Genomic DNA, 26813 nt, shown 5'->3' on the forward strand with positions numbered 1-26813 from the left:
GCTCCCCCAGTGAGGGAGGTGCTCGACAGTGGTGCTGAGGTTGTTCCTCCCTCTCTCTATGCTCTCTCTCTCAGATCCTCTGGCTGTGGTGTGTGTGATGTGAGGACCTGATGGAGAACGGGGTGGGTAGAAAAACAGGGCGAGAGGGGGTGGAGTAATCTAGAGAAAGAGGAATAGACAGAGAGAGAGAGACTGAGAAAGAGTGCTAAGGGTCTCTGACAGTCACCACGAACACAGACACACACATATTGTCTCTATGTATGTCTGAGTGCACATATTGACACAGTCAGAGTGAGAATGTATTTGTCTGTTTTAGAAACATACACTGACATTAAATTAGATGTGTACAGAGATATACATTCCCCCAATTTGTTATATTTGGCTTTATGCAGACGATACTGTTTTTTGTGTTGCTGCTTCTACCCAATTAGTCACAGCTTTAAAGGTAAGTGAATCAATATATCAAATCAATAAGTGTAGCATAAAAGGGGTTACGCAAGATGATACTGCCACAACAAATTATCATCTGATCCTTCCCTTCAATTCTGCGTTTGTGCGTTTCGGCTTTACTGTTTTCGTTCACTCAGTGCTTTGATCAGCCTCATTTCCAACAACAGCAGGCAGCTGCTTTCTGCACAAAAGCTCTGATAAACCCACTACAGTACATGCTGCCTTTTCAGAAGGTCAGAGAAACCATAGCTGGTGAACATACAGCAGTGATGTGTCTAGCAAACAAGGATCCAGATGTTTCCCTCAGGAGTTGGCGGAAACCAAAACAGAGCTAAAAATAGAGGGACTACAAATAAATGATAGTGTTACAACATTGTAACATTAGCAGGCAGCTGTATACTAAAAGCTTTGTCACATTAAACCTGTAATTACTGATTTTGTCACTTGGAAGAAGTAGAAATGAGTTATTAAAAACATAATCTGTAACTGTTAAGCCTAAATCTTGTAAATCAAGGGGCTGCATAGACAGCTGGTATGTAATTGACTCACTGGCAGTAGCACCTCCAAATAACAAACACTGGTTTAGATTTAGACTGATACAGTTAATGCTCACCATGCAAGTTCTTCTTCCTATTAGTCCAACACAGTTCCATAATACGACATGCTAACAAACAGCAAAATATGTGGCATAGCACAGCGTGCACTGGATCATGCCTAAGTGGTCAAAAACTTTGGTCCTCCGTCTAGCAACACCTGACACCTGATTAATCTCTCCCACCTATACTGTGTATAACCCAGCGCACAGTAGTGACACCTACTGGTCCCATTGTAACAACATTGTGCACAACAATATGCATATTACATAAATGGCTCCTACATCATCAATACTTTCATCTTTAAGTCTAATTTTAATTTGTTATGGCCAACAACCGGTTAGCAAACAACTGCCTTTATACAGTACACTTCCAGCACATACAGAGTAACACCAGCAGCTCTGTAAGTCCATACTACAGTGCTTCCTGATAAAAAATATCCTGCTTTTTAGCAGCTGGTAAATGTAGTGACTACATTATGGTCACCAGCTTTTTCTGCCTGCCAGCTGGTGCTGAGCAGGTGAAGTGGGTTTGTGAAGAAAAACAGAAACACTGGTGGCCAGAAATGAAAACAATGAGCTGAAAACACTGTAGGCTTTGTAGAGATTAGGGGACCTGTACTGAAGCAGATGATAATTCTGTTGTTTGTCACTATAGGCGTTCACATTATACAGAGTGGTCATTTGATCCACTATTGTATAAATATCAATTGTGTGTTCTGCTAACCCAAAGTGACAAAAAAATATCAATGAATACATATTTAATGTAGTGCAACATGCCTTTATTAACTTTGAATTAGTGCTGAAAATAAAACAAATTTCTTGGGAGTCTACACTGTAGATGAAAATAATAATAACTCCCACAGTACACTATGGAAAGGGTAACATAATCTAAATATCTTGTTACGTGACCTGATAAGAAATTTGCATTTTAATATAATATAGAAAATCTTGTCAGTAAACAGTGACAGAAGCTTGAGATGTGTCCAGAAAGTGAACCTGCTGTCCCCTGACTTGTAAAAAGACGATTGCTCTGGCAGTTTTCCTTTCAGTTCTGGATTATGTGGATGTCAAATATCGACATGCTGCTGCCCTCACTCCGAGATTTCATTTGCCACTCTGCCCTCAGCTTCATCACTGGTGATCACCGGTGGTCACCACTGCTTTCTAGATGATAAAATCTGTCTTCCCTGTCTGAGGGATGTAATAACCACTGCTACTGATACGGCGTTGAAAAATTGCCATCTTATCTCATCTTTGCTGCTTGGAAACTCAGGCCCATAACCCGCTCCAGTAGTGTGGTGCTTCAGGAGCTCTGCACCAGAACTGATCTAGGAAAGACTGCCTGTGCTGTTCATGCAGTGTTTTCATTGAATAATATGCCACATAAAAATTGAAAAAAAAAAATCATACCTCCCTGTAACTTCAAAAATATATTTGAGTTCTACCTGTATGTGACTGTTTTCACTGAGTTGGTACCTTGTTTAATGCCAGCTCTCTGTTTTATTAATGATCATCTCATTTTGTTATTTTGTTTCAGTTATTCTGTAAAATTGTTACTAGGGTGGTGCTGTGCATGTATGCTCAGCCCACCTACCTTGTATGAATAAATGCAGAATAAATAAATAAATAAATAAATAGAACATCCTTCTCTGTTGTGGCAACTAGACAAAAACAAGCAGCTCAGTTTCATACTTGCTGCCACAAGGCTGTCGCAACTGTAATGGAGGACCCAAATACAAATTACAGAAAAAGCGGTAGCAGTGGTAAGTGAGCTGTGTTTTATTAATAATAATAATAATAATAATAAGAAGAAGAAGAAGAAGAAGAAGATGAATGAGTGGAGGATAGGTGTTTAGAGTAACACCTGGCAGTCAGTGAAAACCGAGAGCTGGTTTATATAGCTACAGAGTGGTTGATGCACTGATGGAAAGCAAGTGCGTGTCAGCAGGGCAGGGTGGAGCAGGTGGTAAGAGCCCTTGTCAAAGTCACTCAGATCTTTATGATTGCACATTTTTCCTACTTCCAACACATAAACTTTGAGGACTGAGTGTTCACTTGCTGCCTAATATACCCAAAACACTGACAGGTGCTATTGTAACCAGATAATCAATGATATTCACTTCATCTGCCAGTGGTCATAATGTTATGGCTGATCAGTGTGTACAGCACACAATATATAAGCTTGCCATACATTATATATACAGTTTCTTAAACTATTGACTTGGGAGCATGGCACAAGATGTTAGGATGCACAAGACATACAGTAACATGATTTTCTTTAATGTTTACCTTTTTATTAGGGCTGCGACCAATAGTTAAATTATTAATTTAATTAATAATGTACCAATACTTATATAACTCATTAATGTTTACCTTTTTATTAGGGCTGCGACCAATAGTTAAATTATTAATTTAATTAATAATGTACCAATACTTATATAACTCATTAATGATTTTGTCTGTTAAATGTCAGAACGCAGTGAAAATGCTTATATTTAATTTCTCACAGCCAAAAATGATATTCTGATCAACCTAAAAATATTAGGTTATTAACATATGTGACCAAAAATGTATCAAGAAGCTGGAACCATATGACAGAATCAGGGAATGATTTGCATTTTTACTTAAAAAATAACCAAAATAACTGCTGATTAATATTCTGTTGACTGATTGAATATTTGTTTTGCTTCTTCTGTCTTAATAATTTTTTATATAACCAGATTGTATATTCTTGTAACCTGGGGCAAGACAGGAAATACATCAGAATGTCATCACTGCCAGCGCACGCCCTGCAACAATATGCCTTTGTTTTTTAATCATTTGAGTTTTAATCCCCACTGTCATACAGCAAATCCCATACCATACTCAGTGGTTGCAAACAATTTATTCTTAACAAGAAATTTTGAGTCAGAATCAGATTACTTCTCACCAAACACCAGAAATAAAGTCTTTAAAATGTTGAAACTATTTGTACAGTCCTGAAAATTTGGACTCGAGTCCAGATTCGTTATTTGACTTGGACTAGAGCACTAATGACCTGGACTTGGACTCGAGCATTGACTGCATTTAGACTCAGAAGTTGGAGACTCAGACTTGGACTCTTTTTGTGTAATAGGCCACAATAATTTGTGTTTAAAAATAGACCTTGGTGATTCTGACTCTGTAACAGGGACTCAACTCAACTCAGTTTATCCTTTGGTGACTCAAACTTGACTCAGATTCAAACATTGTGGATTTGTGACTCGACTACAACACTGGCTATGGCTCTGCTACAATCTATTACGTTTTAATAAAATGAAAATATCTCAGACTATATCACCTGTTTCCAACAGATGCTTTGCTGTTTTGCTTAACACATTTCAAGAAAATCTGTATTGAATACTAGAAAAACACTTTGATCCACTGAAGAAAATTAGACTTTTACATGTCAATGATGGAAAAACTACTCATTAAGAAGGAGATTTTTGCAGTGAGCAAGTGTGAAGGGAACACCTTGGCTTATACTAATGCCAAAAAGTATCTAAGGAGGTCAAACTCTTATCTCTATCCAGCCTAGCAGGGTGGTATTGAAAACGTCACATTTGACTTGCCTTATCTATGCTTATGGAAAAAAAACAGATGGAGCTGTTTGATAAAATGCTGTCTAGACAAAAGCTGGAGAGGGACGGCGGAGGAGGATGCTGATGACAGGTCTATTATGCCACAGATGTGACTGGAGAAGCCAACAAATGAAAAATGGAGCTGTGACAGCATTATGCAAAATAGCAGATTTCTAGACCACACCAAAGGTGTTACTCTGTCACTCGTCAAGACAAGATGAAATAACTCAGACATCTCGCATCTGTCACTCAAGCTATTCCAGTGCTCAGTATGTGACATGAAATCTGGAAAAAACATTCAATCGATCATTTTGTGACAGATTAATATGTGCTGCAATGCACAACTGGTTCATATATGAAGTGATACTAGAAGTGAACACAGGGGAATAATGTATGTGGACAAATGGACATAAAATATAAACACTGATTTGACACTTCTGTGACAGACACTATCATGAGTCTAAAACACTATGAATTATAATTTTACTGTGTAAAATAGACAACAGCGTACCTACCTGATTGAAAATGCATAAGACAGCTGGCCAGTAACCTCAAATGAATTGCTGTCAAGCTGAAAGTCTGCAAGGCTTTACCTGAAATGTTGCTGCCCTCTACTGCCTGCTACACTGAACATAACATGAGGCAATTTTTCTTTGCCAAATACTTTGAGTATCAATGGCATATAAGGTGAAATGGCCTGATCACTGCTACTGAAAAGGGTTGATGAATATATTAAGATCTGCAACTTGTAATTTTCACTTTCCAGCCAAAAAGTGGTAACTCATAAAATAAAATAAAAAACTATGACTATTTAACTAGTGACTATGTGTATTTAAGTAATGAAATATATACTCATGGAATTTAAAAAACGCACCACTCACATTTGTCAAATCAAAGAAAGGTAAGCAATCAGTACAGATTAGATTTCCAGCCTGCCAGCACCTGAAAAACATCTGGCTTTGTTTGGTGTGTTAAATGTTTGGCTTGTATTAGCAACCACTAGTTTTCTAGCTAATATCTACTTTGCATTTCACACTGGGTATTTAACCTAGGATTATGTTAGCTAGCTTGGAGCAGCTCTATTTTACATGCAATGTCTGTCTTCATGCAACAGAGGGCACTATTTAACAGAGATGGAAAGTAACTAAGTACATTTACTCGAGTACTGTACTTAAGTACAATTTTGAGGTATCTGTACTTTGACTTCATTACATTTTGCAGGAAAATATTGCACTTTGTACCCACTACATTTATTTGATAACTTTTGTTACTAGTTACTTTTCAGACTAAGATTACTTAACTTTATTGATCCCTGGTGGTAAATTCACACCTCTAAAATCTTCATTACTTTTTAAAAACAAATGCCATAAAAATATGCACATTTTAATATGCAATATAATTTTATATATTATTTTAAACAAAGAACATTTATAAAATATGACAAATAAGATGAGATAATCTGAAATAACACATTATTGATCTTCAGGGGGGAAATTAGATGTTGCCACATAAGAAAAACAATGATACAAAAAGAAATGAAAAGAAAAATAAAATAGAAATCCACCATAAAACGACATTAAATTAAAGATATAGATACAGAGATAAATAAAAAGAGCAGGATTATGTAGTCTATAAATAAAATTAACTATGCAAGGAACTGAAATGAGAAACCTAATATAGGTTAACAAAATTAGAAACAATATCATAGGACACAGTAGCATAGGATATGATGTATAAAATAACATATTATGTTGTAAAATAAAATATTTGGTGTTAATAAGATTCAGTCATTTCATTCATCATATGAAAAAACTGTCTTTCATCATGTGTCTTTGTGAAATTATTAAATTGAATGAATTAATGCAAATATGCTCCCATAATTCAAAAGCTAACAATAATTTCATTGACCAACTGAATGACCTACAACCATGATGTAAAGCTTCAGCAGCATCCACCGGCTGCAGGTGTTGTTGATATCTTTGGCGGAAGTAGGCAACTATCAAAGTTCAGGGATGGAAATTATTTCGGACAAATAACCAAACAGCATCAGACTTTGATAGCCAATCATATTCCAGATTTGTGTTTGTGGGTGTTGCCCCCTTCAAAAGGAAGAGTGCGGTAGTGCGGTGCATCCTCCCTGACCGGCGAGAGTTTGGTTGAGAGGGTGCTGGATGGTGTGGGAGTACCACTGATGAGAGAGCGGGCGAGAAGAGGGACTACTTTAGCACGCATTGAAGGGCCATTGCATTATTCTACTGGATACTGTTAAACACCTGGACCCTGTTTCTACGTCTGTGCGTGGTAAGTTAAGCAGAAAAGCTGGAGCTAGTCATTTTTAGTGAGGATGCATTGGCTAGCTGTAGAAACCGTTAAGGTTAGCTAGCGGAATATTGTGCCATGACTTTTCAATGATGGAGGACCATCAGCTTTGCTAATACTAGCCAACGCCACGGAGCCAATGTGCTGTTTATATTAGTCTACTGTCGTCTTATAATAGTATTCATTTAGCAGGTATCTGTTTCAGAAGTTTAATCTGTAAGGGGTGTTGTGAAACGGGGTGGTCATTGTCTGCCTGCTTTTATCCCCACCCAGACGTCTTTGAGCCACCCACACCCATTATGGGATTTTGCCTGAAGAAGCTGTTCAGTTCATCCATAAAACTGTTTTCCCCTCCATAGACATTAAACTATCTTGAAATTTTTATTCACCTTCTAAGTAATAAAAGCGCAACTATAGCCCATCAGTTGCGTTTAGTTGGTAATTCAGTGCTGTCGAGTCCTTGCAAGCATCTTTTCGAGCGAGTGGGATATGAAGCACAGCACGCCAACTTTGAGCTAGCTTAACGTTAGCGAGCTAACCTAGCCGATGCAGCTGTTTGGCCTGACCGGATATTTCACAGCTATCTACAGTTTGTTGACCCTTCTCTGATGAAATATCCAACCGGAGGTGTGGCATGCTACTTCCATGGTTTATATCTGAATGAGGGATGAAGGTGACTGTTTTCCAGCTCGGGCTCAGAGTGAGGGGATTCAGTGGCACACCAGTCACACAGATCCCCCATCCCATGACCTGACCCACATTCGAGTCTAACGGCGCCTGATTTAAGCAAGGGACATGATAGTGGGTTAAATATCTCTGTGCTTTCGTCAGCTCAGGTTGTCACTGATTAAAAAGAAGCTAGCTGGAGTGGTGCTGTCTGTTTTGGTTCAGATCCAGACTGGTGCGTGTTGAGGGCATCACATGCCAAGTTTTACAAAGTTGTCCTGGGCTGTGTGCAGCTCAGATTGTGGAAATGTATGCTATATTGTGGTATAAGCATAAAACAACTCATAAATCATATTGCACTATATGTAGGTCTGGAACTCATTTAAAATTTTCATTATTGTGCTAAATACTGTATTTTCTCAATTAATTGACTAATGGTTTCATCTTTAACATCATGAAATGGCAAAAACCTCCCATCGCAGTTTCTTAAAGCCCAAGTTAACATTTTGAACTTACAGCTAAATATAACAATCATTTTCTTTTCTTGATTTGTAGATTATTTCCTTCACTAATTGTTTGGCCTGTAAAATAATAATAAAAATGATATTAGTGCTTATTTTATCCAACACATACTTTAAAAGACATTCAGTATACTATCAAATAAGGCAAATAAAAGCAGCAAATCCTCATAACTGCCTGGCTGAAACTAGGTCATGTTTGGCTTATTTGTTTGAAAAGTGATCAAAGAATTAATAGAGGTATCCAAAAAGGCGCAATCATCAGTCAAATGATTAATTGTTTCAACCTTAATTATATTATCTGAAAGCCAGTATGGAGTTTATTTATTATTTTGGATGCAATGCTTTGCTTTCAAAAATGTAGATTTCTGCCTTATTTACACAACACTGAGTTTCACTTTCACAGAGACTCAAATGCTAAGGTTACTGTACGTGTGGGTTGGTTGGTTATGTGCAGGCACGGAGGTGTCAAGGCTTGATGCTTATACACCACTCTGTCGAGAACCAAATCAGTCCTTCTGGGAAAAAAGTGCTATTTCCTAAAACAAAAGAAATGTAGCAAATAAATTCAGCTGAAAGACAGAATACACATAATTTACATTGCCTTTTTACTTGGTTTAAACTTCTCTCATTTGTTGAAGAATGGGTGTATAGCATATAGGCTATACTCATCCTGTCACTGTTCACCAAAGAGAACGATTCAGAAGGTTCTATTGTAGATATTGACTGATGCACTGCTTGGCAGGCAGCAACCACCATGGATGACTGTGACAAGCTGAGACACTTCAGTCACATACTAAACTTTAATATCCTATCAAAGGAAACAGCATTAGCTACTGACACAATAACACCCTATATAGGGTTTTGCATTTTTAAGAATTCCAGTCTCTTAAAATACAATCTGAATGCTCTCTCCAGCATTTAACAGGTGATGAGAAGCAGTATTTAACTGTATGGACCTCAGCTTGGTAGAATCAATTCTTTCCTTGTAATGGTTCATAGTCATGATGCTACCACTACACAGTTAGTCATAGTCTAGGGAATTTGGCATCAGTATATGACTGAACCTGTTATACAGTGGTAGCTCTATCTTTAACATCTCTGGTAACAATTCTGGATGTATTTTACTGAAAAGGGATTGCCATAAGAATCAGCATAGTGATATACAATTACTTATGCCATGATATAAGATTTTAAACCTTACTGGCCATCCCTACTTGGTATTTTATAATGGACAGTAGGTTTAACAATTTACTGTTGGCATATAATTAATTTTATTGAGGCATCTATATTTTTTGTTTTGTTATCTAAAACCTAATCTCTTACCACAGAGTGAAGTTGTTGCTGTAATATCAGAGACACGCCGAACCAACGTGAAAGAACTAGCAGCGACATAGGCCAACTTTTGCATCACCTCATGTGGCCTTTGTCTGGGCCAGTCGGGGCAAAAAAGTGGCACTTGAACACACTGCACAGACTACAGCCAATGGCCAACTAGCACATACATTCTGCGCCTGCATGAGAGAAATAACGCCCCCTAACATCAGGTGGTATCTGTATTTGCCATTCAGAAAGGGAAAGAAGAAGATCTAGACTGCAGATGTATAAGCTATAAACAAAGCACCTCTCATTCAACATAGCTGCTGTTCATAGCTGCTTCTAGTCTGATAAGAGCTTCTAATCAAGAAACTAGAAAAAGGAGCGTAATGTGTTGCGTTTTAGTACGCCACTTAATATGTTCGATTTGAAAAAAATGTTCCACACGGAAAACAAGCCTACTGTTAATTATTAAAGGTTACATTTGGTACACAGCTGAACCTGAAAGTGCTGTAAACTGTTCAGTACAAATAAATGTACTTTTACACTCCTGGTATATTCTACTATGACAAGTCAGAGTGTCTGCTGTGACAAAGGCCTTTCAAGAGGATCTTTTACACAGCAGTCTTTAGTCGTGGTGACCTCATCTGTGCTTTATAGAGTGAACAGCATGATATTAGTCAGCTGTATGAATTTTAAATGTAGCATTTTATTTTCATTGGTCAGATGAACATTATACTTTCTTTCCTCACTTCAGGTTGTCTAGTGGCTTCTACTTCTAGTTTCCAGCAGCAATGTCACAGAGGAGTGGGCAGGAGGACCCAGAGCGGTACCTCTTTGTGGACCGTGCTGTGGTCTATAACCCAGCCGCTCAGGCTGATTGGACTGCCAAAAGGCTAGTATGGATTCCATCTGAACGCCATGGTTTTGAGGCTGCCAGTGTTTGTGAAGAGCGTGGAGATGAGGTGGTGGTGGAGCTGGCAGAGAATGGGAAGAAGGCGTTGGTCAACAAGGATGACATCCAGAAGATGAACCCACCAAAGTTCAGCAAAGTGGAGGACATGGCTGAACTCACCTGCCTGAACGAAGCATCTGTGCTTCACAACCTCAAAGACCGCTACTACTCTGGCCTCATCTATGTAAGTGTTTCACCAGAAGTGTAAAACTTGTCACCATCTTGTCTTCATCTTCTATTCTAGAAACAAACTTTAGTGATACATTGCTTTGTCAGCATAGGAGCTGCTGAAAATAGTGCTCCTGCACTGTCAGCATCACACAGAGAGATCAAGTACTATTATTGCAGTGACTAAAATTTTACAGTAACACCGCCCTAGTAATAGTTGAGAGCTCTACAGTGACAAATTTGCCCCTAAAAAAAACAAGAAAAAAACAAAACATAATTTTTGAAAGTGATGTACAATTTCTTTTTGTATAAAGCTGCATCTGTCTTACTGACTTTACTGTGGAGTGCTAACAAAGATCAGCTTCCCACTCCCTGAAGCAGGGAGTCAGATACTGTGCAGTATCCAGCCTGTTTGACCCAGTGACATACAGTATGTGAGTCTGTATGGTTCTCAACAAGAAAACTGTTCAGTAATGGCTGAATCTGCCACAGAAAGATAAGAGGATTTGTTTAAGAGGTCTTTGTCCATGTGCAATATATCTAACTTGCTTATAGAACAGTGTTTATTGGTTATTTTGAATTCTCCATGTTATCTGTAGCATTTCACACCTCAGTTCAAGAGACTAAGAAACAAATTTCATTCAGTAGCTGGTGATTTTCCCCATGGCTATGACCCACTTTGACATGCATTCCTGGAATTGGCATTACATGGAGCTTGTCAGCCACCTGAGACCCAGGCAAGACGAAGAGGCTGAGTCACCTTAACCACTAAGATGGAGGCTTGGAAGCTTCATGAATGAAGTCATGACATTTGAGGGGTTAATAAAGAGAAGTTTCTTGTATGGATCATTGTTTCCCTCACTTGCATCTTTTCCTTGAGTTTTAGTGCTGCCCACATAAGGTGTGAGGGGAAAAATTCTAAGTTAAAAAGCTATTGATGACTCCATAAGTTAATGTCTTGTTAATCAAGGGCATCAGCACTGTGGTGGGGGGGGACAACCTTGAAACTAGTCGGGGCGTAGCAGTGTGATCACTGCCAGGCTCCCTGCCAAGAGGCTGATTTGTCTGTTTGTATCTCCTGAAAGCAGAAGTGGTTTGTCACCGTATTACAACAGTGACCGCTTTGCCATGGCCACGACCTTACAAGAATTTTCAAAGGAAATTTTATAATAAAATCACAGGTAATCTCTTTCTAGATCTGTTGACAAAAGTTAATAATTGGTTGCAGATTCTCACTTTGTGCTGTAGTAAAACTGAAGGTGCACTGTGCCCTTTACAGTCTTTTTCCTACACAAGCTACAGCACCATTGTTATTAAGATCACTTTTTATTAATTCAATTCAAAATACAGCCCAAATGAAAAGATCATCATCATCTTTGTATTTTCAGAGGGTTTATGATAACTGACCCCAGCCCCATCTCTCAGCACTGAAAGGACAGTGCTGAGTCATACTATAACCAAACCGCCTTAACTCAGCTCTTTATGTTTGCTGATAAGCAACAGCTGACTGCTCCAGTAACTGAACTTTGTGACAGTAAAACTGAAAATATATCTTTACTTACCCGCTAATCCATGTCAGCTTTTGTGTTTTCTTTGCTGCTCTGCAAGGTCATTGACATGCTTTTCTCCTGAACCAGTTTGTACAATGTTTTTGATTGCTCCTCAAAGATAGATCCCCAGATGTGAAGCTAATGAACAGTGAGCTTTAAGATTTAAGTTGCATGCATGTAGGACTTTGTTGGTCAGCTGCTTGAACCAGGCTCTGTTATGGTAATGTGTTCTCAACTTGTTTACATTAGAACATACAACGTTATGGACTGGAATAATGGACCATGTTAATGTGGTCAAAATCATCAGTGAAATTCATGTCAGTTGATTTTCTGACAGTCCGATACATATAATGGAAAAAAGAATGAATTGTGGCACTGAACAGCCGACTGAAAGTCAACTAACAAAATTCTTAGTTGGGTACAGCCCTGATTTCAGTTGATTTGACAGCTTTAATTGCTGGTCTGATGCTGTCGCTACTGTGCAGGATCAGGTTGTAAAAAAGCAAGATGGCAGCCACCGTACCCACAATATTTTGGCTTCATTTTTGCATGGTGGAGGGAGTGGTGATACCATTTCCCTCTTATATATGTCAAGGGGTTCAACCCAGTGGTTTAGGAGAAAGGACTGAAGGATAGATGGTAATGATGTCAATGTGATGTATTACTGAATGTAGGCTACTATATGCTTATCCTTTTCTTTTGGTGCAGTGTGTAGATCCTGAGGAGAAAAAGTGGCAGCTCCAGGCTTAGAGCTTTGTGTGAATTAGCAGGCTGTTTCTCTGGTTGTTAAGCCTGCCTCTCACAAGAGCATGGGCTTTGTTCACAGCTTAAACTTGGACACTTTGTTCTCTTGAATGTCTTATATCAAGAAATGAAACATCAGGCCTGTAAGAACATTTTTTTTGTCCACATACTGGTAATGTTATGAGTCAGCTGAGCAGTAGTTCTTTATCTTCAAGTAGTTGCTTCACTGGACCCCATTCATAGACTAAGATACTACACTGTCTCATTGTTAGAAATCATTATAGAATGACAATTAGAGCTCAATTTCATCCAGCTTTGCCTTGATTTTGAGTCTTTTGCCAGATGTCTGGGTAATCTCTATCTTGTGTAGGAGTAGACATTTTGATAAAAACCCTAACTAAGTTTCTGTGCAGCATCACACTAGTAGAGGTATACTGCTTGATAGAGGAATTCTGTGTTACACTTACTCATGTAGCATCCACTCCTCTCAGCTGTCAGAGCCTTTTGAATTTAGGTTAGTTCCCAGTTAGCCCAGGTATGTCAGAATGGAGGCCATAGATTCATGTAATAGCAGAAACCCCAGGAATCTTTTTCTTCTTCCCACTGAGAGAGGCCCTGTTGCTAAGCACTGCTTGTTTCACAGGCATTTATTTTGGACACTTCCGGAGAGCTCCCTTTCAGCTGTGTCAGAGTAGTGAGCTTGTGGCTGTGCTGACCAGCTCAGACCTATTTGTCAGTCAGCATGCTGGCTCCTGTCTTGCTATGCTTGGCTGTTGAGGTGCCTAACCCCTTGCCCTCAGAGCCCTAGTAATCCCCCAGATACCCCCTGGGTTTCACCATCAAGGCCAGCCAGCTGAATCATCTCTCCCCACTTCCTGAGGCCCATGCTGGGTCAGGAGTGCTGATCTGTCTGGCGGCTGCTGTGCCCACTGTAGGAGGCCTTGGAGGAAGTTGTGGTGACAGCCCTGCAGCACAAGTTGATGTTTACATTCATTGCTAGTTAGCAAGTATTGGTCTTAGTAAGTCTCATTCAGTACTTATTCACTGTCTATTTAGTGCCCAATATAATCATGCCATACAATACTAGCTATAAAATATCATCTGTGACATAATGGTGACATTAGGGGAATGAGGTGTTGAATTGACCATCAACCATGTCTTCTTTTCTTTTTATAGACATACTCTGGTCTCTTCTGTGTGGTTATAAATCCATACAAAAACCTACCCATCTACTCAGAGAACATCATTGAAATGTATAGGGGCAAAAAGAGGCATGAAATGCCCCCTCACATCTACGCCATCTCAGAGACTGCATACAGATGCATGTTACAAGGTAAGTCTCAGTGCTGCTGTTGTGTATGGTATGTTATTATGTACCGCAGGCTACCTCACATGCTGGAATTAATCTTAACCAGGCAATAAAATATTGATTTTTTGTTGTTGTTTTGTTTTTGGTTATGCCTTGTGTTCAGAAAGTGTGATCATTCAACTCTGTCTGATGCGTCTCCCTTAAAAAAAAAAAATCACAGCATCTTCTTGTTGAGCTAGACCTGATATGATTATCACTCTTGTTGATCTTGAAGTGTTTTATGTGGAAATGCAACAGCCAAATGATGTCAAAGCCAAGTAACTATTCAATTTAATTCAGTTTTATTTGTATAGCACCAAATTCAAAACAAAAATCATCTCAGGGCACTTTACATACTAAGGTGTAGACATTATTATTAGGACTACATACTAATAAGAGCAGATTGTTTTAATCTTGTTGGCATTTTTTACTGTAGCAGCTCAGACCCCATTTAGACTTGGTTTAAAAATGCATCCTGGGCGATCGTTTCACAAGTGGATAGTGCTAAATAAAAGTGTAAACAACCACCAAGACAGATTGTCATCCAATCATTGAAGCTACTTGCCAAGGTGGTCCGGGATGTTTTTGACCACATATCTTTTGTAATTTAAATGCTAACGTGTCCTGATGTGTCTTCGATAAGGATGTTTGAGGAAGATACGTCATCAATGCAGGACATGGTGGTTGCTTGGGTAAGAGCACTCCAATGCTCAATAAAAGAAAAAAATGCAAAGAAATGTCTGACACCGATCCATCTGTGTATTGTGAAAGCTTTCATAATGCATCCATCTACAAGTCTGATGCTTATATTCTCCTTCTTCTTTAGCTTGTCTAGTAACAGACTGGAATAATAATTGTGCCTCTGGCCTTTCAATATTTAAGTGGAATTGTCACAGCAGTAGTGAAATCTCGACACCTTGGCGACAAATGTATAGGTATGTAAATGATGATGTGTCTCGGCTGTCCACTTGTGTTCGGATCACTGAGATGTATTTTTATACGTCTAATCAAGACCTTACTGACCTGTAATGGACCTCAGGGGTTCAGCTTTTAGTTCCACTGCATTCAGCTTGCTTTGGAGATTTCAGCATCCCTCAGGAGGTAGTAGTAAATGAAGTAGGAACTCGGAGGTCAGTCGGGTGCTTACAGGTCTCATTATTGGTTAGACATCAGCATCATCATGTATTAAGTACTAATAATAATTGTGCCTCTGGCCTTTCAATATTTAAGTGGAATTGTCACATAATAATTGTGCCTTTCAATATTTAAGTGGAATTGTCACAGCAGTAGTGAAATCTCGACACCTTGGCGACAAATGTATAGGTATGTAAATGATGATGTGTCTCGGCTGTCCACTTGTGTTCGGATCACTGAGATGTATTTTTATACGTCTAATCAAGACCTTACTGACCTGTAATGGACCTCAGGGGTTCAGCTTTTAGTTCCACTGCATTCAGCTTGCTTTGGAGATTTCAGCATCCCTCAGGAGGTAGTAGTAAATGAAGTAGGAACTCTGAGGTCAGTCGGGTGCTTACAGGTCTGTCATTATTGGTTAAACATCAGCATCATCATGTATTAAGTACTAATGTTACAAGCATGGCATGTGAACATACACTCACTAGTTTAGAGGTAGAGTAAGGGCTTTGTGTTGTGCTTGTTAAACAGCTGTTTGATAAACCGCTCATACAGTCTCCATTAGTAGCTGATTTTGCAAGTATTATCGGAGAGCATTGTGGTTGTTGACTTGATGCTCTCCATTCCATGTGGGAAGCATAACCTGCCCTTGTGTACAGAGTGGTCAACAGAGAAAAATGCAGTGGAAAAGCAAAGCAGAATGGACCAAATCAGCCCTTCAAGTTCCACCAGATTACGGGCATGGGAAGCCCCAAGTTATGGCTCATGCATTTAACTTCCCATGTATTTAATCACTGTGCTGAACTGTGTGAGCTGTACAGACACTTAATGTGGTTTTATGTCAAATACATTTCTGCCAGTTTGTTCTTGGCTACTCTATGTACAGTCTTTTAATCTGTACACCTGTGTTTTGAGGCTCATCTTCTCAGATGTGATTAGCCAGTGGTACCTGGAGAGCAAAGTCTTAATAGCATTTTGATGGCACATTTCATCACAACATTAAAACAATCACAAACTAAAAAAATGGTGGTGAAGTATCTAAAATAATAGCCTGCTGATTTTTATTTATTTATTTTTATTCAGTTCATGTTTTCTAATGACAAAAGCTCTTCTACAGTTACATATATTTGGGTGGCATCTTTTGCAGTAGAAGTGATCCTTAAATAGAACAGCACCACTCATTGTTCTGGCATCCAGTCTGCCCCAGTTGTCACATTTATTTGATTTTAATTCTTTTAGGAACATGAAATCTTGTAAGTGAAAGGCGGTCCTTTCTGAGTACTAACTTCAAAAATCCTTGCCTGATATTTGGCAGGCTTCCAGGCTCTGCAAGCAATGACTGACTGGGGTGAGATCAGAGAGGGTGACCCCATTGTGCTCTACAGTAGTTCCTTTGTCTGGCTGTGAGGGCCGACCAGTGGGGGTGGTGACAAACTGGACAGTCCTGTCAGTCCTTTTAGGCTTTGCTTTCCTCATATTGGTACACAGAAGGAAGTTTCAGTAGCGTCAACAAGTAGCTTGATGATCCCTTGACCTTCTTTTAACAAAAATAAGAGCTAGTAATTGATAGTTGCATGTGATGTTTTTAGCACCTTCCTTATCCAAAATGTTCAGACTTTTATGCATAGCTTTGTTATTTTTGTATATTCTGTGCTATAGTCTAAAGATGCTTGTTGTCACTTCCTTTTTTCTTCACACACTGCATTTCTACCCTGTGGACAGGGGCACTTGGGGCATGGTCAGTACTGTAGACCGTGAGTTAGCGATGCTTACATTGTACATATGTTTTCTTGCTTTTTTTTTTTCCTCCTTTGAATGAAGCAATGACTGCTACTTTTCAGCATTTCAAAATGCTTAATATATTTTCTATATGTCTCTGAGCCCGCAGGTCTGGCCTGTCATTTTTATTGCACTGCTTCTCCAACCCATAACCAGTTATGGTGATGGTGATATTAGAGTTAACTGGGTTGTAGTTGAAAAGGAGGTTTATAGGTTGAAGATTAGTGAAGGCCAGCTGGTGTTCAGCTGTGGGCCTGAGCATTGTGGCAAAAAAAAAAACCCCCCCCCCCCGAGCTGACAATAAAATCACTGGAAAGATAAACACTGCTGCAAACATAACATTCCTTCTCTATTTGGAGTCAGTTATATCACTAGAATTTTCTCTCAGGACAGATGTAATTTTATGTTTCATAAACCTTCTTGAAAACCAATGAACAATTTATCTGTTAAAATAAACTTAAGAGCAATGTTTGTTTAGGCTCAGATAGGACAACTACCAAGGTATAAACAGCCTGACTATTAATAAACATGCCATCTCACAATTTTGCTTAAGTCTTAACGCTGAGTGATTCATTTAAATTTAGTGGTTAACAGACCAGACCACATTTAATGTGTAGACTTTGCAGTGTCAGTTGCCATGTGAACAAGAAAGAACAGTTGAAACAAATAATTTGACTCTAATTTAGGACCTTTGCAGCTGAACCGATTGGTGAGTCATATTTACGGCTGAAGGGTGCCTACACCTTGCAGGGATGTGTTAATTATTGAAGCACTGCTGTGAAGCCAGGCTGTGCTCAAATGGGAGGTTAAATGAGGTGTTGCCTAACAAAAACAAGACCTCTAGAAGTTACTGCCCATCTGTCTTTGATTAGCACCTCAGATACTTTACATAAGTGCTGTCACCGCTCTGCTGATGTGAACTCGCTGTTGTACCAAAAAAATGTCATCATATCTGGAAATGTGTAGTAAGAAAATGCTGATGCTTGCTTGAATGGAAATATGTTAAAGGACAGGTCAGATGTTGTGATGGATTTCAAGAGTGGACATGTTTCAGCAGCACTGAAAATGTCCCTGAGTGTGGTTGTGGGAAATTGGGTCTTTGTTTCAGTGGAGATGGAAGCAGAACTTCTTCTTGAGTCTCTTCCAGATGTTTATCCAGGGCATTGGGTCAAGTTCAGTTAGATTCATATTGACTTTGTTGTATTGTGGCTCTCTCTGCCACATCTGTGTGTCAGTGAGGGGCATTAAATTAAAAGTGACCTTTAATATTTGAATGAAGCCGTCACTTTAGCAGATACAGTAGATGAAGCCAGCAATGCTACGTAATCCATGTCTGAAAAGGGCTTGTGGCTGCCACACTATCTGCCTTCACTGATTTATTTTGTACTTTGATGTGGGTGTTAAGTACAGTTTACAGGAATAGCCTGAAAGAATACCAAAGTCCTGTTGTCAGTGTATCTCAGACACAGTTAATCTCCCTATCAGATTTTATTGCGGACATTTTCTTTTCAGAAATGCTCCAGAAACCAAATGCTCTGAATCTCTATTGCATTTGTTTCCATCTGGGGAAACCGTTGGGTGAAGAATTATTCCCAGTCCTACCCACACCAGAGGCCTTTGCCATTATAGCCCTGAAATGGATGATTTAACATGATTACTGCTTTGACTTTTAAAATCTTATTGATAGATAGACTTGTGTCAAGGGATCATGCAGTCCCTTTTCACCAATAGTAGGCTAAATGGTTTTTTTTTTATGTAGAAGGTATGGTAGGGCAAAAATAAGTATAGGTTTGTTCCACTGAAAAAAGCCTTTTATTGGGCTGTAAAGCACATTTGGTGCCTTCTCCTAAGTATAATTGCTCTGAGGTGTTAAACTAATACATAATCATAAGCCCCTTCTGTATTTCAGTGCCAGTAAAGACATTACAGATGCCCAGAATTCTCCAAAATCAGCAATAATTTAGATTTCTATTCTGTTGTTGTTACTGTTTAGCTTCATGCCAACACTCCTGCTCCATCCAGATGTGCTTAGTTGCAAATCCTGTAATTGCCACATGGGTTTTTTGCCCACTACTTTATTTTATTTGGAAAAGCAAATGCATCTGGTAATCCTTGCATGGTCATCGTGCAGTCTTTTTTTTTTTTTTTCTTTGATGGTGTCATCAATCTGTTAAATCGGTTGTATTTCATAGCTGGATAAACAGTACTGCAGGATTGCGTTCATTTAAATCCTTTGTCCATAATATTATAACCAGGAAATGTTTCCAATTTAGCCTATAATGTGAACCTAAATATTATATTCAAGGAAACAGCTGTGTGGGTCACTTTTTCAACGTCTGAAGTAAACAAATCATCATGGGTTGATTCAATGAGAGGTTATCATCAATTTACAGCCCTAATTTCCATAAGAATGATTGTGTAATTCACCCGTGTAATAGATCTTTTAACCGGTAGATATTTGCTTTATAAGAAAGGACAAATTAAGCCATGGACAGCTCTGTATGGTGCTGAAGAGGAAATTAGGTCTTTTCTTTTCATTTAACAATTGAGTGGACAACTCATTTACAGAAGTAATGTTTACAAATGCTAGTTGATAAACATGGGCAATAACTTAATATACTGTCTGTGCACTAGCAAACTTAGTAACATTACGGCTCCTTGTGACTTCACAAACATGCATTCCTCCTGTTAATATAGATAGATGAGTGTTTGCACTTCCTTACTACTCTTGAATACAGGCATTAGCCAACAATGGTGGACACTGGCCCAGGCCCAGCTTGCCACAATCTCAAAGTCAGCTCTCCCTCTTCCACCTTCTCTTCTTACATGGAGAAACACCATATGCAGAGCTGCTGTGTTTATATCAAAGCTGCACAACTTCATCACATTTTACATTAATTTACATAATTTGGAACTGAACGGTCTCACAGTGACAGTAGATAATATCTTTCCACTGTGTCTGCAGCCAGTCTGATTAAAAAAAAGACGCTAGCTTTCTGAGCAATGTTGTTTGTGTGTTAGAGAGATGTAAAAGAGGTGTGGGTTAATGGGGGATTGTGGTTGCATGTGTGCTCATGCACGGAGCAACAGTTGACGTCTGGACTTGACAGATCCTGAAGCATCAAACTAGCTTTAGTGCATGCATGCGAGGACAATCGCCCTTGTTTCAGTATTGACAGACGCAGCCACTCAGAATTGCGCACACCAGTTGAATGGCCTTCAGCTGGTGTGCAGCTGCCATGTGGTTACCGTCAGCCTTCCATTAGCCCCCTTCTCCTATGGCATGTCTAGATTCCACAGTAAACACACCCATTAAATAGTTGTTCCTTGATTTGCAAAGTGTTACCATTAGATGCTTTGTTCTCAAAAATACAAACCAAACTATATATATGGCAGCATAAATCTTGTTTTAATGAGAAACCTTTCTCACTCAACTAACAAGATACTTTGCTTATTTTTACAAGCTACTTTCATGTTAAAACATTTTTCACATTATTAAGACACTGTATTTTCTCATTTTAACAACATACTGTAGGCTATGTTGTCAGTATAGCAATATATTGTACAGTAAAACCTTGGATTACGAGTATAATTTGTTCCAGCAACATGCTTGTAATCCAAAGCACTCGTATTTCAACGCGGATTTCCCGATAAGAAATAATGGAAACTCAGATGATTCATTCCACAACCAGTTATTCATACAAAAATGATTACAGTAATAGAAAATATTGTATATAAATTAAAACAAATAAAACAAATTAACCTGCGCTTTACCTTTGAAAAGAATTGTGGCTGGCGTGAGGGAGATGTGAGAGAGGAGCTATCTGCTATCTGTTGGCTCACTGAAATCTTTTTTTTGTGTGCGACTTTAACCAAGAACCTATCCAATGGCACTTGCTTTTGCCATCTTTTGAGGATTTGGCGGATTTTACACATCTCCCTTATAAAATCTTGAGATGTCGGCCACTTCCATACCTGATTCATGCTTCTCGATGATTTCTTTTTTTAACTTCCACTGTAATCATCTCCTTTTTCTTACCACCGTTCTTTTCAACCCTTTTTTTTTTTTTTTTTACTTCATCCAGGCCATTGCAGTACAGATGTTGACTTTACGAGTGACCACTAAAAGTGTTGCCTCTCCTGCTGCCTTGTCCACCTCTGACGTTTCCCCCTTTACCTCGATGACTCTACGAGTGACTTTACGAGTGAGGTGCGAGAACCACCAGTTGTGACGTGACGCTTGGCAGACAAAGTGTACGTACTATTCGTTTTGCAAGACCTCGCATGTTTATCAAGTTAAATTTATAAAGAAAAAAAATTGCTTGTCTTGCAAAACACTCACAGACCAGGTTACTCACAATCCAAGGTTTTACTGTATTTTCTTGTAATAATATGACCCCTTCACAGCTTGGAGATGTAGGGAGGGACAAAAAAACACAACTGCCTGCCAGAGGCTGGAGATAAATCATTTGTATTAAAAAGAAGTGGTCATGGCAATTCACACCTCGCACATTCGAAGCCATCTCGATGGTTATTTTACCATATTCCCTCCCCCCTGCTCCTACACCCATCTGTAGACTTGTAGAGTTGCTTGTTTTGGGGAATTCACTGTGACAAGAATGATACACGAGAGTAGCCAACAGAGTGAGATTGCAATATAAACTGCACAGTACAATGGTAAATACAGGACCAGACTGTGGCTGGATCTAGCCTGTCTGATCTAGGGGTTCAGTAAAAACTGATTAATATGTAGGCAGCTACTGACAACCAAGTGCCTCACCTCGATCCGGCGGTCCTACTGTATTTATCCACCAGCAGTTCTAGACATTAACAGAAGGGTCAAATTATCAGTCGGCCTCTGCAGTAAACTACAACAAAACATGCTCCACCTGGTGGATATATACAACATTACAGTGCTTGGGGGCATTAACAAGGTGACACTGTGGTCATTGCGGGGGATAGATGGTAAGAGAAAGGGCCGTGCGCTGACCTGTCATGAATTGGGCCTGGTTCCACTGTGGTCCAGGTGGCAATTTAACATGGCTGCATTTGTAACTACAGGAAGACGTTGGTCAAAGCCAGGAAACCAGGTTTTCTGAGATGAGCTCTGCAGCTGTGTCCTCAGTCAGATAATCCTTCATCGTTTTGACCCAAAGGAACACAGTCAGCACTTCTGTCCAGGAAACCTTCACGATCCAGCCTGGGACACTTCATTTGTGCTGAGCTGAAATATTCACAGCATGGCTTAGACTAGTGGTTTCCAACCTTTTTTTGTTGTGTGACCCCCTCAAAATGATGCAGTGTGTGCTTGTGACCCTTGATCACATGTTGCTGCCCAAGCTCCTTTCAGACATGGACTGGAACCATGAAATTCTTTAGACATTACCCAGGGGGAGCTGTATGTGAGAACGCAAATGAACGAGTCGGTCGACCAGGACATTAAGCGGGCTTTACTCTTCCAGCTCACTAGTACAAAGCCCACATAAGGTCCAAGTCAGATGGAGTAAGGCCATGCGAGAAAACGGCAGCGTATAGTTGGGAATATTTGTATTGAGCTATTGAGCATGTTGATAATCTATCATGTGTCCGGTGTGAAACCGGAAGAATAAAAACAACCAATGATGAAGGAAAATAGTCATTTACAGTGAAGATGCAAATAAAATATCTAACTGGAGACACAACGTGATTCAGGAATGTCTGTTGTTAAGAGCTGGTGCCAGAATAGTTTGACAACTGTAAGGTACTGCAAGACAGTATATTAAAATAACATGAAGGTTTGACTACAAAATGAGTGTCCTACTTCATCCTTCACAGTGAATGGCAGGTCAGGGTACTGTCAGACTAACCATGTTGCACTAAATTAATGCAGTTGCATATTGGCCTATTAGTTTTCTCCAGGTGTGTTCTGCTGCTGCAAATGTTTATTTTATCAGCTTTCTGTTGCTACCACCTCTGCTCTCGGGTTTGTAATCATGCTAGCTGGTTGCTGAAATATTGGAGGAACCCATCCACAGGGAATTTTTGTTCCCCATCCAACATTTCTTCAGGAAACAGTCCTTCATTTGCAGAGAATCTTATTGTTATGCTGGTCTGTTTGCTGCTGCACATTTTATTGGAGTATCATCCTTAGGGTGAGTGGATTAAACTTGCACCCATTCATCCAGAAACGGGTCATAAGAAATCTATATGTCTCTGAGCCCGCTGTGCTGCTTCACACAAACTTGTACAGGTATTTTTCAGGCTGTTTGAGAGCTACCAAATTAAGCATAGCAAACTAGAAGGCCGTGTTTGGATAAATGTGAGTTGAGCTTGGAACTGGCCTGTTCAGTCACCCAGCTATAATAAAATTCAGAGAGGGTGTCTTTGTCTCTGTCTTTGAGTTATTGACGGATTAACTCTTCTGAGTCAATCTACTAATGCACCTTCTTGCCATTCCCTGGTCACTTGTAACCTCCTTTAATTATCTGATGTGCAGACATTGCAATTTGATGACCTCTAAGATTATCCCTATTGATGAACAAGCGTCTGCTCATCAACACAGGAAACCATTTTAACCATAACAAAATAAGGGAGATGAAGATCTAACCTTTAACCGTCAAATCAATCACAGGCTGTTTTCAGCATGTTTTGATTAATAGATATATCCAACATACTTGACCATACAAATATAATATAGCTGTATTGTGCTTAATGGGGTTAAATTCATATTATTTGGTTTCATGTTGTGGTGGCATCAGTATATTTGCTGAGGATTAATTGATTTTGGTCATTCTTAAGATCAGGGGGATTTCATATAAACAAAGTCTTCAATGGATTCAAGTGTTAAAACAATGTGGAATTTGAAGGCAGTTAACTTTAAATGTTCAACATAGCTGTTGTCAAAGATAAGTATTTTTTTGATAAATAATTCTGATCTCAGTATTGACTTAATCTTAACATACAGTAGCTGCTGTTCTTGCTGAAGAAACTGTACACAGTTGCAGCCACAGTATAAGATCTGAATGAAGAGACAGAGTGTGGACAGTCTGACTTTTATCTAATCTTTGGACTTCTTGCTGCTCAGTCATTCATGTGACTTGACAAGAGGCTTCGGTCCTCTTGTGGGTGCACTGATGAGAAGACAGTGCTGTATTTCCATTATATCATCTCCATTCGTTTTACCTCCTTAGGGCTACTATGTGACTCTGTCTCTCTCCAGGCTCACAAGACTCAAAGTCTTGGCCACACATGAGACACATTAGATGTCATATTTTATTGCCACATGACTACTGTGCTGAAGGCAACTTGCACTGCGTACATTAACCTTTTCAGACAAGAATTTGGATCACTCTTTGCTGTTGGTGGCTGATGATCTGTCCAGGGAAATTTGCCTGTCTTCTTACTAATCTAGATAATGGTTTTGTTTTGTTTTTTATAAACCCCCAATTATAATAACTCTAATTTCAGTATATCCTAAACAGATGACAGAGCTACTTTTAAGGTTTAATTAACCTCCTTCTAAATGGCTTTCATTTTCTGCCCAGGATGATACATGTTGGACATCAGGGGACATCTGAATCTTGATACTCGTGTAGGTTACAAATGGGCAGCTTTGGTCTATTTATAATGGGGATGGATACAGAATCAATATATATGGACCATGCCTTTTGCAGTCAGTATAATCACTGATGACCATAAAAGTGACATTCTATTACCTTTATTTAGATTCAGCAGTCATAGATGTACTAAGACTTAAAATGCAGAGGGATGGACAGTATTAATATAAGTGTAGAAGAGTACTACAACCTGTACACCTTCACTTCTTAATATACGAGCTATTATATAATTATCTAGTCTTGTTATTAGTGATGCCTCTCTTGGCCAAGACACTTTAGAAAAAGATGTTAAATTCAACAAGGCATGCCTGGTTACCTGCAGTTCATTATTTTATAAATACATTTTATTTTATAATATTTTTGTTGGTAGAGAATTATGCTTCAATTCTGAGTCAGTGGAGACTTGTGTAAAAGTTCTTCCATGGTTGTTGTTTTTTTTCCTTATTAAAGTTACAGTATGTAACTTGAGGGGGGGGGGGGGTTGCACACTGTAGCTTTAAGTCAGCTGTACTGTGCTTAAAATAGTATAAAATCAGAGATGACTGGCTCTAGTCCAAGCCTTAAAGTGTCCTTGAGCAAGACACTGAACCCCCCGGTTGCCCGTGATGGCAGCGCGTGTGCACGCAGTGGCCCGGGGCCCTAGGTTCCAAACATAATTTCATTGTACGTGTCACTGTGACAATAAATAATGCTGCTGCTTCTTAAAAATTATACTCTGTGTCTGCATTGTTTATTTATAAGCTGATATTGATGTGGCCTTATCTCTACTTTGCAGTGGTTTTACTTCACAAGGCCACTTTTCACATTTCTGACAATGTGACAGCTTTGGCGAAATGCTATGAAGCCTGAGCCTACTGACAAATATGCTCTGATAGAAGTCATTTTTTTTATACTGGCTGTGAAAACCATGATAATTTAAAAAGATTTGAAGTCATCTTTCACATATTGACTTTGAATTTGACCTTCAAATTTCCTGTTTGCGTACAAGTTTTTACTTTTGTCAAAATGTTGATGATGGTGTTGTCAGTTGAAATAAAGCAGAGAAGAGACTGAATTAAAGGCAGACTGCTAAAGTTGTCCCCCCCCCCCCCCCCGTTTTCCACAGCGCGGGTGGGCCAGCCCTTTCTTTTCTTTGCACGTGAGTAGACAGGCTTATTTCACTACTGCATGCATTTGGATTAAAAGCCCAGCATTTAGAGTGCTTAACGGAAATGGTTGTTTATATATTGTTTCAGCATTTTAAAGTTTGTCTATAAAAACGCACTCTTAAGATTTAGAGTATTTTTTTGCTGAGTTAATCTGAGCCCTCTGGTTCAGATTAATAGCAAAAGGTTCACTGTTCAGTCATTTACCCTCTTGCATGACTACCCTCCACTGTATTATTCCTGAAAATAATGTTGCATGATGCAGTATTTTCATCTCTAAATTAAAATAAAAGAGCAATAATTTACTAGTAATTACGGAAGTTCAGAAGAATGATGAAAGTCAACCAGCTGTGCCTTAGTGTTGACAGTTCCATCTGGGTGATGCTGACCAGAATGGCACTACTTGAAAGAAAAGTGAGAAATGTGGGGTCTGTGAAATGTCTGACATTCCTGCAAAGCTTTCTGGTGTCATTTCTGTGGTAAGTGTCTACAGATGACAGGAATGTTTCCAGAGAGGGTATCAAGACATAAGTTAGCTCCTCATGAGGGTTTTGTTATTGTCTGTTCTATATACATACAGAGAGACAAAATAAAACACCTTTCACATAAACCTGAATTCACCACCACCACAAACAACAGCCTAAAGCATGCTGTAGTGTTGTCGCTTTTTAAAGCAAATCAAAGACATGTAAATAAAATTAAGTTGAAGTTATTATGCACATGATACACAAACTAATTGGACACTAGTATGTAAACACTAAATAAGCACGAGCTAACAAAATGTCGGCGCCTCACAGGACATGATTATTAAGTCAGTGCTCTGTGTTAAAGTGGCTTGTCTTGGGGAACCTCTTTGTGCGTATGGCCAATAAGACTGACAGCTTACTTACACACCGCTCTCAGCCACTTGCTCAAGCTGAAAGCAAAACAG

The 26813-nt window shown here is 39.1% G+C and overlaps 1 protein-coding gene across 1 annotated transcript in view; it reads left to right on the forward strand.

Annotated features, from left to right (window-relative positions):
• Positions 1 to 6756: 6756 nt before the first annotated feature.
• The window catches only part of LOC109966275 (myosin-10-like), a 52269-nt gene continuing 32212 nt past the window's right edge, over positions 6757 to 26813 (forward strand). Inside the window, exons 1-4 of the mRNA XM_020611004.1 lie at positions 6757 to 6945; positions 10222 to 10603; positions 14058 to 14214; positions 16679 to 16758. Of these exons, the coding sequence (XP_020466660.1) occupies positions 10259 to 10603; positions 14058 to 14214; positions 16679 to 16758 (582 nt within the window). The 5' untranslated portion in view covers positions 6757 to 6945; positions 10222 to 10258. The remainder of the gene's footprint in view (positions 6946 to 10221; positions 10604 to 14057; positions 14215 to 16678; positions 16759 to 26813) is intronic.

This window comes from Monopterus albus, unplaced genomic scaffold, assembly GCF_001952655.1.
Source record: "Monopterus albus unplaced genomic scaffold, M_albus_1.0 scaffold108.1, whole genome shotgun sequence".
NCBI classification, from domain to species: Eukaryota; Metazoa; Chordata; class Actinopteri; order Synbranchiformes; family Synbranchidae; genus Monopterus; species Monopterus albus.